The sequence below is a fragment of the Oreochromis aureus genome, linkage group 22 (genome assembly GCF_013358895.1).
Source record: "Oreochromis aureus strain Israel breed Guangdong linkage group 22, ZZ_aureus, whole genome shotgun sequence".
NCBI classification, from domain to species: domain Eukaryota; kingdom Metazoa; phylum Chordata; class Actinopteri; order Cichliformes; family Cichlidae; genus Oreochromis; species Oreochromis aureus.
The window spans coordinates 2,570,390-2,586,981 of NC_052962.1; the positions used below are offsets into that span (position 1 = coordinate 2,570,390).

Here is a 16,592-nt window from a genome sequence, read left to right on the forward strand (position 1 = left end):
GGAGGGGTGAGTGTCCGCGGGACAGGATTCCAGGGAGACGGAGAGGATGATGACAGGTGGTTTATCTGAACTCCAGGCGGGCAGGAGGACAGGCAGGTCAAGGCTTGAACATGCCGGACAATAACCTGAGCACACAGTAACAGGATTAACACAGTTCATAGAAACCAGAAATTCCACATCAACCTTCGCGAGGGACCAAGTTACCACTGAATGGCGACTGACGGAGTGGCGTGGAGCAGCCGGCCGTTTGGAGTTAAATAGTCCTCCTGATGATCGTGATGATCGCCTGGAATGGGATGCAGGTGTGAAGACGACAGCCACACCCATAGGCGTGGGCATCCCAACTGCTCCTCAGACACCGAGCCGCGGACCATGACAGCTCATTACAGTTTTAGTTTTAGTTTTCCTTTTTTTTTTTTTTTTTTTTTTTTTTTACAAAGTCTCGTTTTTTATTTTTATTTCTACATCCATCATCCATCCAACAAAAGTGTTTTTTTACTTCTAGTGTTCGTTATTTTGTTAATTTTTGTTAACAATAACAACCTTACATTGGACTTGGTCTAAGTAGAGTCCATCTGCGAGTGGCCTAATTGATGAGGGTCAGTCAGACCATTGGCCAGATTGTTAGGTGGGAGTCCGAATGGCCCAGGGGAAGAAGCTATTTGTGAGTCTGGATGTGTGAGATCTAAATGGTGTGAGGCGCCATCCAAAGGGCAGCAGGTCAAACAGATGGTGGGCAGGATGCAAGGGGTTTTCCAGAGACAGGAGGATTTGGCCTCCAATGGCCTCCAAGGGTGGCAGAGAGCAGGCTGATTTTTTGGGCTGCGTTAATTACCCTCTCCACAGCCTTCCTGTTCTCAATTGTGGAACCTGCATACCAGACACCCTGACAGTAGGAAAGCATGTTCTCCACTGAAGAGCAGTAGAAGGCCAGCAACAGGTTCTGCTCCAGACTATTCTTTCTCAAGACATGGAGGAAGTGGAGTCACTGGTGGGCCTTCTTTACCAGGGCTTTGGTGTTGGGGGCCCAGGTGAGGCTGGCAGTGATACGGGTGCCCAAAAACGTGAAGGTGGGGATAGATTCTTCATTTACAATGAGGGTGGAGTAGACCTGTCTATGCATCTGGGAGTCTGTGCTGAGTTCTTTTGTTTTAAGGATATTCAGTTTCTGAACAGCAGTGGGACAAATTCTCTACCTCCACCCTGTGTGCTGTGTCATCTGAGAATGCAACCCTGTGGGGTCCGGTGCTGAGTGACAGTGAAGGGGAAAGTTGGGGACTGATTGAGGCCAGATGGTGAGGATGTCTTCTATCCAGGAGCAGGTGGCAGGGGCGATTTGAAGGTGGCCCAGTTTGGTGATAAGGATGTTTGGGATTGTGTTGTTGAACGCTGAGCTGTAGTCCATGGAGAGCATCCTCAAGTAGATCTTTCTGTTCTCAAGATGGCTCTGTGCTCTGTGAAGGGTGATAGTAATGGCATCCTCTGTGGACTGATTTGCTTCTTCAGCAAACTGGTGGGGGTTGAAAGAGGAGGGAGGCAGGCAGTCTCTGGTGTGCTGAGAAACACTTTATGACCACAGACATGAGAGCTATAGGTCTGTAGTCACTGAGGCTGTCCATTCCGGTGTTTTGGGGATGGGAATGATGGTGCAGGCCCTCAGACAGGTAGGAACAGTGGCATGAGTCAGGGAGAGGTTGGACAGCCTGATGATGAAAACCTATGACAGTGATCTCCTCCTGTAAAACAGGTGTAATCAGGAGGAATAGGATTAGAAATCAGTATATCAGAGGGAAAGCTCAAACTGAACAGTTTGGAGACAAAGAGAGGCAAAGATGAAATGTCTTGGAAGGAGAACAGGAAGATCCAAGAGGGAAAATTGTAGATTTACACAAGATCCCCTGGACCTATTTCCAAACAGCTGTTGATTGCAAGCTTGAAAAAGCTTTTTGTTGATGTTGAATAACTTTTGAATGGCAGGTTATAAGTCAGGTTAAGCCAGCCTAGATCTCAGCTTGAAGTACTTTCTGAACTTTCTAGCAAGAAAGAAAATTAGATATGACAAGAGTGACTCAAACTGACAAACTCTTGCTCTGGGGCCCAGTTCTGTTTCTACTGAACAAACAGACACTCACCCGGGGCATCACAAGGCAGTGGCCAACATCTCATGGTGGTTGTAACACTTATCAATCTATGAGAAAAAAAAATGACTGCTTTCTATCTTACCCGCTCCTTCCCAACATATTAACAATAGAACGACCAGTATTCCATGATAAAGTGACTGGATTGCTCATCCGCCAGCTTTTGCCACATTAGCACTCAAGGGCATGTCGTCTACTGCCTACTGAACAAAGCTATTAAAGGACACACCTTTGGCTAAGCAATTTGTATGTGCATGAGTTCTGCTGTGACACAACTAGGATGACTCATCAGCCTGACGACCTTGCAGACAGCCATCTGCAGCTGATGGAGCAGAGGTCAACTGACAATCAGGCCAAACATCTAGCAAGCTTTTTTTTTAAAGAATAAAAATTTGGTTTTGTAAATTCTCCCCTGAGGTTGCAATGTGGAATCAGTGTGACTCACTATGCTGTTTGGATTTCTCTGCCATGTATTGTAGAAGTCACATGACTGTGGGTATATGCGGAAAAAACATGGATTACCACCCTCTGCACCACTTACTGAACAGATAACTGAGTACTTTCTGATCACTTTACAAGGCTTTGAGTGATCAGGGAGAGTAGAAAAGTCCTATATAAGAACTATATAAGTCCATTTACCATTTTATTGAGCTAGTTTATTTTTAAACTATGTCTTAAAGCCTTTTTGGCATAGATTAACACTGTGTCTTTGTCCTTGTCTGGGTCTCTATAGCACTGCGGCCAGTGGACAGTAAGCTCTGTCTGGGTATTCCTCCAAACACCACCCAACTCTGCCACATAAGCTGTCCTGTTGATTGTGAGGTATCTTCGTGGAGCATGTGGGGACCCTGCACGTATGAAAACTGTCAAGACCAGGTAGCCAAGAAAGGTAAGAGATACTGTTAGAGTTATAATAGTATATTGTGTCATAAAGTGACTAATCAAAGGAGTTCTGTAGGGTTTACTTTCCTGAAATCTCCCTTTAAAAATTGCATACCACTCCATCTGCCCCACAGTTGTTATTGTGCCCCAATAAAGCAAACAAGCCAAAAAAAAAATAGCAGTGCATTGACTATTACCCAGATTTACAATGTACAAAACATTCTACCTTCATATTCTATAGTATTTTAATGTGTTTTTGATTGTGTATTACAAATGTTAAACTTGATGTTGACAATAAAGTCAAAATCAATAACAGAAGCCATACAGTTGGAATGGGTCTCTGACTGCTGTCGTGGTGATGTTAGTCCATCAGTAGGGTTGACACAGTCACTGCTTCATCTCTAATTATCCCTGGAACAGCAGTGTCCACCATGACTCTGCCTTAATGAAGAACATCAAATCAAAAGGATGACTAGAAATTCTTGAAATGGATCCTTCTGGCTTTATTTACTTTTATCCTCCTTCTGTCACTGTCAGTCCATTTCTTCCCTTGAGATACTCTGTCAGACCTTTATTGCAGCTGTCGTCCTGAGTATAACCTGTGCACTTCAGAAATTATCTGGCAACTTCACTTAGCAGTCACATCATCAATAAACACTAGTGAGTTGGTTTCACATGTCCATGCCATGTGGTATTTTTTGAATCATGAAGCGTTCCTTTCCTTATCTTTGCTTTTCTCTTCCTTCTGCTTGTGATTCAGTTTAATCTTGTTTTCATATGTTTTTATTTTTGTTTTGTTTGTTTGTCTGTTTTCAGAACTATACAGGCTCTTGTAGATGTTTTCTGTCAACATCTAATCTTGTGTTCCTGTTGTTGGGTTTTACCAGGGGTGCGAAATTTTACAGTAAACCCAACGATTCATTCATGAAGGCATTTCATTCAGAAAGGTGTCTCCTGATTGTAGATTCAAAAAATGACCTCATCAAGAGTGTTCTTAACCAAGGAAAGTATTTTGTGATCAGCCACTTTATTTGTCTCCTGTGTCCTTCCAATGTCACCGATGTCACAGAGCTGGATAAAGAATACATCAAATTGCTGACTTGGCCACTCCTGAAGTATTTTCTATCTCTCTCATAGGTTTATTTCAATTTTTCATGAATGACTTGCATCAAGACCTCTTTGGACCTCATGCTGACAGTGAACAGCCACCAAATAGTTCAACACTTGAATTGAACTTCAGGTCATTTGTGCCTGACTAAATGACTGAATAAAGAAACTGCTTTTCAGTCAGTTTTGAATGTAAAGTTGGACGTCTGAAAAAAGGGGACTATGTATAAAAATGCATGTAAGGAATTTTGTTAAACCTTTAAAACTGAAAGTCTTCACTCTGCACACACATCTTTTTCCAGTAAAATCTACCGTGCTACAGTACAGTGGCAAAACGGTAAAAAAAAGTGTCAAATTTATATCAAAGTAAATGTACACCAGAACAGCAAACTGAGCACTTGTTTTCTATGTCACATACATTTCACTTTCTGAATTCCAAAAGAGGGAGGTTGCCATCATGTTTTACTATATAGATAGCCTATGACATCCTTGACCAAGTCCCAAGCTATGTGTCCTCAATTTATGCAGTCAGCAGTGTTCAAGAATAAGACATGTGACCTGGATAAAACTGCAGTGCTATCATCTTAATTAATGTTAATTAGCCACAGCTGAATGAATTTAGTAGATGACAGTTGCCTTTTCAAAATGTGAAATGGTTTTAGGGCACAATGAATAATGCAAAATTAAAAATAAATAGAGCCAAAATCTTCATGTCAAAACAAAGATTCATAGCCTATCACATAGCCTTCACTCCTGTCTTTCAGTTATTGCATCCATGATACAGTCTGCAGATAGCAAGTCAGTGATGACTGAGAGTATACCTTGCATTCAGTCCTCATCTTCGTTTATACAACCCTAATCCCCACCTCAACTCTTGCCGATCAAACAATTTCCCAAATTAATTAATGGATTTCTTCAGGCATTAGTCATGTGCAACATATAACAGACAATCAACGCAGGACTACATAAAGGGCAAATGTTCAAAAATTGCAAAAGAAACAGAACAATACAGGCACAAGACAGTGCAGACACAAAAGTGCAATAGAAAAGCGCAACAATGACAGTAGGTTGTGCAGAAAGTAACTTGATATATGAAGGTGTGTGTTTGTGTGTGTGTGTGTGTGTGTGTGTGTGTGTGTGTGTGTGTGTGTGTGTGTGTGTGTGTTAGTCCAGTCACTGTGTTCAGGAGTCTGGCGGCTTGGGGGAAGAAACCGTTTCGCAGTCTGGCAGTGAGGGCCCGGTCCCTCTTGCCAGAAGGCAGCAGATTGAAGTTTGTGTGTGAGGGGGGCGGGGGGTCTTCCACAATGCTGGTGGCTTTGTGGATGTAGCGGGTGTGATAGATATATGCATTACGCTATTCATCATGCAAAGTTCTTTGAATCTGTTTTAACTTAACTCTTAATCCGATCCGATCCAATCCGATTTTATTTATAAAGCACTTTAAAATACCCAGCACAGGACCAAAGTGCTGTACAGAAAATAGATCAAAAACAATAGAATAATAGAAAACAGCAAAAATAAATAAATAAAACACACAATACATAAAAATTAAAACAGCCCTATATTAAAAAACAAGATAAAACAGCACAGAATCAACTAAAAACAACTAAAATAAAACCAAAAATCTCTAAAGGGAGATCGTTCCAGTTTGGGAGCTGCTACAGCAAAAGCATGATCTCAGTCACTTGTGCTACATATAACAATGGACTGTTAAAAGCAGGGGTGTCCAAACTTTTTTCACTGAGGGCCACATACATAAAAATATAGGAGGGGCGGGGCCACTTACTAGAAATTAGGTATATAACCTTAACTGTAGTGTATTAAAGTTAGAAAAATCACTTAAAAGTGGTCAAATATGTTATATTGTTGAATATAATTAAAGACAAAACTGCCTTCATCACAGCTTTCCATAAATGGATCTTTATTGATTTATTCAGAAAAAGCTTTGGTAGCTCATTCTCAGAACAGCAGCAGATTTCTTCTTGGACAGAAGATTTACAGCATAGAGAAAAAACAATAAAGGGGAAAATTCAAGTTTGTTATTTAAGTTCTTAGGCTTAGCAACACACCTATTAACGTTCGTTTGAAACCGTTATCAACATTAACAGACTGAACTGGACTTAATAACAGGAGTGCATATAATTTTAGTAAATTATTCTGGTGAGTATCAGCTGTGCTGGGTATGTAAATCGGCCCATCCAGCCGCAGTGCTGATCGTACGCCACTCGGTGCACTGAGTTTTTCCTTTTCAGTCACCTTTCTCACTCACTATGTGTTTATATGCCTCTCTGCGCTGACTCATGCTTGTTATTAATCTCTGGCTCTCTTCCATAGCATGCCTTTCATCCTGTCTTCCTTCTCTCTTACCCCAACCGGTCGCAGCAGATGGCCCTGAGCCTGGTTCTGCCAGAAGTTTCTTCCTGTTAAAGGGGAGTTTTTCCCTTAACACTGTCGCCAAAGTGCTTGCTTATAGGGAATAATATGTTTGTTGGGTTTTTCTCTGCATGTATAATTGTAAAATTGAACTTACAATATAAAGCGCCTTGAGGTGACTGTTGTTGTGATTTGGCGCTGTATAAATACAAAAGAATAGAATAGAATAATGTACTTCAGACTGGGAGATTGGCAAAATGTATAAATAGGATGGCAATTAGGGGAATTGGAGACAGCTGCATAACACAGCAGGGATACATTGGGAATAAGAAGACAGTGGAAGTAAGACTCAACACAACAAAGAGACAAGAGGCCACCAAACTAAAACCCAGACTAAGAGACACGAGTTTGACACAGACAAAACCGTAAACAGACATGAAGACAAGACTGGCTTTAACACTAGAGTGTTTTCACAAGTGTTCCATCCACTTGTGGAACGCTGAAGAAGAACTACACTAAAAAGCAATATGGAACTGAAAACAAAAGAATACATAATGTATATATATCATCAAATAATCCAGGACTCATAAACAATGATATGATGAACAGAACTATAAAGAACAAAACTGAGAAATGCTTGGTAAACTGACAAAGGACTATGTCATCATGTCATTTTTTAATATCATAGTTAATGTGTCCTGATTTGTAGATAGTGCCATCTTACAAATACCAGGAAATCCAACTGGGTGACAAGCCAGAGTTGTTTGCCCACACACCCACTGACTAGAAAAAGGGTCCAGGACTCTTCAAGCTGGGATACAGGCATAATAGAAAAGGGATGTAAACAGATAGAAAGTCATCAGGAAGGCATTGCCTGTTGTTGCTGCTGCTGTCAGACCTTTTAATTCATCCACTTGTGTCAGACACATATTGAACAGGAATAAACATGACTCACTGCACTTTCTCACTTTGTATGCCACAATTGCTTAGACACCTGTATGCTTATATTGTTTATTATATCGCAGAAACATTAATGTTAAAACTTGTGTTCCTATGTCTATATGTAAGTTTATTTTCATATCTCTATATTAATCTATTTATAGCTACATTCCTTCACTTCATTTTATACAATTGCTTTGTTCCTGCATGAGAGCTATTTAAAGTGGTTTCACACACAGTGCCTCTGTGTGAAAAATAACTACTTATTTGAAATGAAGAGAAATGTATGTTGTCAAGGCTAAAAAACTTTTTTTCTTTTAAACAGTACATTGCATAATTTACAGGGCTCAAGAGTTGGCAGTTCATCTTGTAATCGGAAGGTTGCCGGTTCGAGCCCCGGCTCCCACAGTCTTGGTTGTTGTGTCCTTGGGCAAGACACTTCACCTACCGCCTACTGGTGATGGCCAGAGGGGCCGATGGTGCGATATGACAGCCTCGCTTCTGACAGTCTGCCCCAGGGCAGCTGTGGCTACAACTGTAGCTTGCATCCACCAGTGTGTGAATGTGAAAGTGAATGAATAGTGGAATTGTAAAGCGCTTTGAGGGTCTCGAAAAGCGCTATATAAATGCAATCCTTTATTATTATTATCAATATTATTATTATTATTATTATTAATATTGTTATAAGATTGGGGAAACCTGCAGTCAGCTGAGACCGCAGAAGTCACTTGGATGAGTGACGAAACTTTTCTCCCATTGAAAACACTACGTCCAGATGAACAGAATCAAACTTTAGGGATTTAATTACCTGGATGATTGAGCATGCATCAAGACATTCTCCGTGTTGTTTCTGAATTCTTTGTCACCTTATGAATAATGTATATAATTTTGAATAATTTCATGTAAATTTAAGTCTTATTAATAGAAACAGAGGAAAGAATGTAATTTGTTTTTACACTTTTTGATATTTGGATATGGGGATTAATAGCTAGTTATTTATATATTTTCATTATGTTCTGTATTTCAAACTGTAAATTAAGCTTGTTTGGTTATATTTTTTATTGCATTCTTGTAATTTTTCATGCTTGTACTTTTAATACATTTTTGATAACGTAAAAAATAAATTCTGAGAGATACCTGCATTTTTCAATACAGAATTCACAGATATTTTCAAAATTGATTTGGCATGCAGTGTTACATTGGTAAAGTATAATATATTGCATTAAAAACTTTCACAGGATCAGTTCTGGACTATATCAAGTTCTGTATTGCAAATGTGACTGTGGACAAAAGCATTCGGGTTTTCCCAAACCAAAAACCCTGGATGACCAGCGAGGTCTGCACACTCCTCAAAGTCCACGATGCCGACTTTAGGTCAGATGACAGAGCTCTGTACAGGGCTGCTCGAACTGACCTGAAAAGGGGTCCCACCTGTCCAGCAGCAACACACGGGAGGTGTGGCAGGGAATAATAGACATCATAAACCACAGAGGCAGAACTGTGAAAACAGAAAACCTGAGTGTACAGCTAGCAGAGGAAATAAACAGCTTCTTCGCCCGCTTTGAAACACCACAACAGCAGCATTCATCTGCCTCAGCCCTGCTCCCATCCTCATCCTCACCTGGTTCCTGCACCGCTCCATTCACTGTAACGGAGCACAATGTCAGATGTGTGTTCCTAGCAGTGAACCCCAGGAAGGCGGCCGGTCCAGATGGAATACGTGGTAAAGTGCTAAGAGCATGTGCCCACCAGCTCACCCTCATCTTCACCCTCATCTTCAACCTCTCACTGGATGAAGCAGCCATCCCATCCTGTCTAAAATCACCCACAATCATCCCAGTGCCAAAGAAGTCTCCCATCACCAGCCTGAACTATTATTGCCCTGTGGCCCTCACACCGGTAATCGTGAAATGCTTTGAGAGACTAGTCCTTCAGCACACCAAGGATTACCTCCCCCCAGAATTCGACCCCCACCAGTTTGCATACCGCGCAAACAGATCCACAGAAGACGCCATCACCCTCCACTCGGTGCTGAGTCACTTAGAATAGCGGCAGAGCTACGTCAGAATGCTCTTCGTGGACAACAGCTCAGCCTTTAAGACAATCATCCCAGACATCCTCTGCTGACCACCACTCGCCCATTGAGAGCCTGCTAACTTACTGCATCACAGTATGGTACGGCAGCTGCACTAAGGCGGATAGAGCAAGCCCCCCAGCATGTTTGCACTGAGTAGGAGATGCTCTGTATCTCACTGTACAACTGTATAGTGACAAAGGTATTTGATTCTATTCTAAAAATTGCTATAAACAGAGGAACCCAAACTGATGAAAAATGGCGAATATTTTTTTTCAAATGACTATTTTTAGTGGATTTTCGATATAGAAGCAGAATGACAGAATGTTAAAAGAAGTTACTTTTAGTCGCTCTAAACTGGGCATTGTGTTCTCTGGCTGTTCAAAGCCATGGAACTTTAGACTTTCCAAGCAAATAATGATGGCCATACTGATGTTCTGTTCAGTACATTTTACTTTATGTTCATTTTCATTTTTATGATGTTTCTATTTTTACATAATTCCTCCTACATAGCAAAATTGGTATGGCCCGGATCTGTCCCACACAATGTGCTTACACATGGCCTGTGTACCACAAAGAATGACGGCCCTTTGGTGGCCCAGATCTAGTTTGCCAGAGGTGGCCCACACATGGGCCAGCACAAGGCCAGTTGCAGACACACTGCTGGCCCTGTGCTGGCCCAGAACACTTTCAGCTCTGGCCCCAGATGTCAGCCTAATGTGTACCTTAATCAAGCCATGTAATAACAACATGTGCCAGAACATAATAGTGCAAAAGTAACATGACGAAACTCTGTTCAGACAGTGAATGAACTGATTCTTATATAGCGCTTTTTTACTCTCCCATATTACTCAAAATGCTCTATACAACATGTCACATTCACCCAATCACACACTTTCTCTAAACTGAGTGTTTCCTAACTACATTCACACTCTTGACACGCAGCCTAGAGGAGCCAGGGATAAAACCACTAACCTTCCGATCATTAGATGACCTGCTCTACCTCCTGAGCTACAGCCACCCAGTGGCAAACATGAGTAAACCCTCAGTAGGTTTTGGATAAAGTGTACACTCACAAACTTGACAAACCTGCATTTGAAACGTTGGCCACCATAGATGTATAGTATTGCAACATGGCATTTGGATCTTCTAACTAAAATAGGAAAATATGAAGATAAATATTGCCATCATTGCCAGACCTGGCCCACATCTGGTTGACATACACCCTGCCATGACACCGGTCAGTCAGAAGTGCCAGCTTGATGCCGGATCCGGGCCAGACCTGTTTTCTATGAGCCTGGGCCACATAAACCAAACCACAATCGGGCCAGATATAGCATGCCATCACATAGACAGTGCCATTTATGGCAGGCCTGGCCCACATCTGGATGACATACATCTTACCATGCCAGAAGTCAGCCAGCAGTGCCGGCTTGACACCAGATCCAGGCAAGACCCGTCGGCTATGTGGGATGACTTGTTCTTTTGGAGTTTTACTAGTGGATTATGTCTGGGCTGTGTCTCTTGCCCTTTCAGTATAATATTGTTTTCTTGTGCTTCTAAGTGTCCCTTTGCTTCCACTATGTTTCTTTTTAGGTTATGTAGTATGGGTTAGGGATATTTTGTATGTTGTTTTTGTTTAATAAAACCGCCTTTTGGATTATTCCCCGATGTGCCTGAGTTCTGTTATTTAGTGTCACTTTGAAAGGCACAGAGCCAGCCTTGACATATAATTGTTCTTTCAATTTTTGATAAAGATTACAGCAAATTGAGATGTAACTTGGCCCAGAGGTACAGTAGGTCGCCCAGAGTAAAATGGTGTTGAAAGTTGGAAATAAACTATTATGGATGATTTTTTATGAATTTGTGAATATGATGCAATATTTAAGTAAGTGGATTGAATTCAATATACATGTCCTTTAATTTTTGAGTAATAGTGCAGTAAATCTGGATGATATTTGGCACAGATGTAGAGTAGGTGGCCTGTTAGGTTTATATAGTGGATTGTCATTTATGCTTAGAAATATCTACTCATATATGCTTAGAGTTTTATAATTAGTTGTAGGGTTTGATCCTTAATAGTCTGCAAACTTTGTGTGCATTCCAGAGCACTCTGGGAGCATGGGAGAGGTCTTCTCTTATTGTTTTATGGTAGGATAAACGTATCTATATCTGTTTTAGGCTAAGTGCCTTTTGTTTAGATGAACTGCTGGACTTCCAGACCAGCAGGTTTAGGGAAGTCATTTATGGGGTCACACTCTGACCCCCCCCCACACACACACATGCTTACACGACGCACTGGCAAGGTACTCTTTGTGTGTATACGTCATATGTTAATGAACCTATGCATATTCATGTAACCTCAATAAAAGAGCAGTGTTACGGGGGAGCAGACGAGAGCAACTGGGGTCAAACGAAGGAACGGCGTGTTAAGGTTCAAATGTTGAGAGAGGAATCCAAAAATAACCACAGATCCGGTCCGGTGTGCAATTAGACGGCATTTTAATGAATACACATATGCGGAGCCAATACTGTTCAGATTCAGTATTGGACTAACTACAATCGTCAGCACAAAGACTTTATAGGGTTGGCAGTCTTCCTGTTACCAGGCAGAGTTAAACAAAGCATACGTCACTCCAAAACCACAATGACTCTTAACATAGTCTAAAACAGAACATCTTCTTCGGGTCGACGCCAGGTGCTTCCTCTCAGCTGTCTTCGCTGTCGCTTATCTTCTGGGACATCTGGTCCACGTTCTGCACAAAATGTCACTCATGCACAACTTTGCAGTCATAAACTCTTACCTACTAAATGAGTCTATCTGTGTGTGCGTACACGTGCGGGGCGCGTGCATGCTGTGTACTGTCACGTGTCGTGACCTCTCACTATTTGTGTCTGTATGTGTATGTCACGTCTGTCTGTGCGTGCAGAGTTTGCATCTGCTTTCTGAACCTTAGTTGACCTCAACTTAGGCAACCAGGCTAAGACCATCCTGTGTGTAATGATCTTAACTTCTATGTAAAATGTATAAAACAACTGTTTCCAACTACTTAAAGCTTAAATCAAAGATAAATGCATAATAAACACCCTACTCTTTGGCTTGCACTCACTCTGCTTTCGGTTTCACTTCTGCAAAAGCATGCCTTGCAGACGTGTTTCCTGTCCCTGCTCTTTGAGTGCTTCACCCACTGAAGACTATGTGTAAGAATATAAAAACATTCAAAAGCCTCTAAAATTATAAATTCAACTCAACAGTTTGAAGTGGTTATACTGAACCTGTAATAAAGACTAATATGATACCAATATATTTGAACATCTGAATGCATCTAAATACAACATCACTATTAACATGAAATGGTAATGATGATTATAAAAATAGCAGCAAATAATATCTTTCTCTTCCTGACAGGCGCTTGTCCGGTTCTCTCCCGTGCACAGAAACATAAAGAGCTTTGCCTACTGGTGTCTTGCTTTTGCTGTGTAATTACATTGTCTTCAACGTTCCAGTGAATAGGTTTAAACTACAAACCTATCATGGCCCAGAGTAAGAATGTGTTGAAAGTTGGACATCAACTATTGAGGATGATTTTTTATGAATTTTTGAAAATGACATAATTCTATTGTATTGACTGTATTTTCCTGTAGTTTCCTGTTATTTCTGAGGAATATTACAGTGAATCTGGATGAAACTTGGCCCAGAGGTACAGTACGTGTCCCAGAGGAAGAATGTGTTGAAAGTTGGACATCAACTATTTAGGATGATTTTTAATGAATTTTTGAATATGCAACCCGACTGTCCTGCTTTGAGCTGTCCCAAAGCATTGTATGCGCGCGCAGGCGCGCGCATACCTGAGTCCGCATGTGCATGCACGTGCGACTGCGTGCGCGCGTACTTGTGCGCGGGTCTATGCTTTCGATCGGGAAATAAGGAGAAAAGGTGCTGCCATAAATGCCGGTGTAGAAGCGCAAGAATATTAATGCGACAGAAAAGAGGCGGCTGGCTTGACTGCGGCTGGCTTGACTGCGGCTCACAAATGACGGCTCACTTGACTGCGGTTTTAATTTTGGCTCTCGCTCAGCACCAGTGTAGGATGCATAGGCCTGATGTTTGGTTTCATAATGACGTCGTACATTATACTCTTTCATAACTGCCACAGTTTCAGTGCAGATAAAACAGACACTTCCCCTTCAATTCTTTGAAGAAATATTCTCTCCCACCCTGTCTGAAATTTTCTGCACTCACTTTCTACCTTTCGCTTCTTTGGTTCTGCCATGTTTAGTAACTTGGGGTAAATTTCTTCTGTGATTGTCCTTTTTGGTGGAGCAACTGCCTTGATCAACAGTAGCTCCCCCTGGTGTTAAAACTAAGAAGTGCAATACACTCAAGCAAAAGTTGAAGTGCGGGCCATATTCTATTCTATTTATAAAATTACTTGCGGGCCAATTAAAAATGGCCGGAGTTTGGACACCCCTGGTTAAAAGCAATATTTAAAAAAAAAAAAAAAAAAAACATCTGGTGAAAAAATATGCTACAGTTGTACACAAGCTTACACACAGGGGTAGCCATAGTTTATTAGTTTGAGCTGGTTTGAGATCATGTAGCTCATTAGATTTCTGTTGTTCCCTCAAAGGCTTTAAAGTGAGGAAGAGGACAATCATCAATGAACCAACAGGTGGGACAGGAAACTGCCCCCACCTGGTGGAGGCCATACCATGTGAAGACCCGAACTGCTACGACTGGCTGGTGGTTAAACTGGAGGACTGTATCCCAGATAATGAGGAGAAGTGTGGACCAGGAACCCAGATCCCTCAAGTCCAGTGTGTCAATAGTGATGGTGAGTATATGTGAACATATTTATCTGAGCTTTAGGAGTAGCTGGTCTCTAAAGTCTTTTTAGTTTTGGTTCCAAGCAAAAGCTACTATGGTGTTTTGACACTTTCCATAGATTATCCATCACTCTGCTAGCAAAACCATCCCCAGGGTACTATCGTCATACTGTAGAAAACTAAAAACACTGATGATTTTCTGTAGTCATAAGGTCTCTCTGAGTAGACAGAAGATAATTGTAACCCAGGTCCCACGTAGCTATGGTAAAGCTAGAGTATATAGTACAATGAGACTGGGCCTGGGTTCGTAGTGCTACTAATACTGATACCTGATACCCTCTAATTGAATTAATAAGGACCACCACAACTGTATTTTAAACTAATGTATCCCTCACCGGGTATTTATTTAGACAGCAAAGAAATAAATGAAATAAACCGTTACTTTTATAAAATGAAATGAACTGAATTCAAATAAACAAACAAAACCACTCTAAATGTGACTACATGGGTTATAAATAAAAGATTATCAAAACAAAATAACTCTTTCTTAGGTGCCAAGTGTTATTTCGGTTACAACTGCTCACACCTTTAAAAGGGATGAATTTCAACCTTTGAAAATAACTTTGATTACAACTACACACTTATTCAATTTAACCAAATTTGTAACAGTGGGCCCACACACACACACACACACACACACACTTTAACCTGTCCACACTACACCTGTAGCACAGTGCTTGTTGCAGGCCTGATTCGAAGTTCGGGTGCGGTGAGGCCTAAAACTGATGGCCGCTTCACTCAAACTGAGCAATAAACAAAATACGTGCACTTTAGTTCCAGTTAGCACTCACGAGTCCAATGAGTTTGTTAGTGGGGCAATCAGAAACGGGCAGTTAGCAGTTAGTTCACCAGTAGGGAAGGCAGTCAGGGTCGAGAAAACAGCAGGGTCCATCCGGGCAGAAACCTCTCTCTCCCTCGCCTTTCACAGCGTTCCTCGGCTTCTAAACATATTAAAACACTTGAGCTACAATACCAAATGCTATCACATAACGATTTAGCATTAGCATGCTTTGACTGAAAATCACAGGGCTAAACATACAGCATGGTATCACAGCACATAACGCGGTAAGCTGCGCTAATTAGCAAGCCGCTAGTTAGCGTCACATATCACGCCATTTTACCACTATAACGAATAGTTACAGTTAGAGCTGGGCGATAGAATGATAACGATATGTATTGCGAAATAACTTTTTCTCGATAGAAAAATTAAACTATTGCGATAGGCACTGCTGTCAGCGTAGCTTGGAAAAGAAGTAGCGGCCCCGCTGTAAGGCATTCGGCTGCCCACTGAGGCCCACACTTCCAATCAAACGGTGTCGTTCAATTTATTAACAAAGTGGCCCATAGGAAGCTATGGCCAGCCGCGATAGGATGCTTCAGGAAGGTAATCCGTGGGTGATCTTTGTAACACCGAGGGAAGTCAGGTGACCGAAAAGCCAGATGGGTATGACAACAGGTGAGCGATTCAGGGACGCTCAGATGGCAGCTACTATTTATAGCAGTACTCCCTAATGTGTTTGACTAATAGTGGTATCAAAAGCCAGTATAATATTCATTCTGCTACATTAGCAAAGTGGTAAACCATCCGACACCATAGCAAATAATTATAAACATGGGTGAACAAATTTTCCCATATGCAATGAGCTGTGTTAAGTGTCTATAATCTTAGCAAATGCTAGGAAACATTGTTAACCAGCTTGACCAGCTTGCTGTCCTTGTTGAGGTTCAGATTAAAATAATAAACTGGCTCCTGCACAGATAAGACTAAGACTGCACACTCAGGATACTTGAGGGCCCTTCAACTCAGGAGATTATAGATTCTAAGGATACTGGGGGTCATCCAACTCAGGAGAGTTGGGCCCTCTGATACTGTGCAGGACCCTTTGGATATCCGGGCCGGATCAGATGGAAACCGTCTGTTTATGTGTGAGTCCGGAGTTAGCGCAGTTAGCCACGACTCTGTGAAGCACATCACGCTGCACTCCCTGTAGCTCCACTGATGTCGAGTTAGAGCCACCAAATCAACCACTTAACGGTGAGAGATCTCACATTCCCCATAATAACAGATGGAATCGCTGGCTGGTACCTCCTAACCTTACTGTGATGCCCGATCCCGGCCCGAGTGCCGCGTCTCCCTCACCTCGCGGGGGATGTTGGCTCGCTCGGCGGTAGGCAGAACAGCGGAGCTCCTG

The 16,592-nt window shown here is 41.7% G+C and overlaps 1 protein-coding gene across 1 annotated transcript in view; it reads left to right on the top strand.

The window, feature by feature from the left end:
- Positions 1–16,592, top strand: part of LOC116335010 (thrombospondin type-1 domain-containing protein 7A-like) — a 255,565-nt gene that overhangs the window by 64,193 nt on the left and 174,780 nt on the right. The window contains exons 5-6 of the mRNA XM_039605075.1: positions 2,872–3,027; positions 14,145–14,348. Of these exons, the coding sequence (XP_039461009.1) occupies positions 2,872–3,027; positions 14,145–14,348 (360 nt within the window). The remainder of the gene's footprint in view (positions 1–2,871; positions 3,028–14,144; positions 14,349–16,592) is intronic.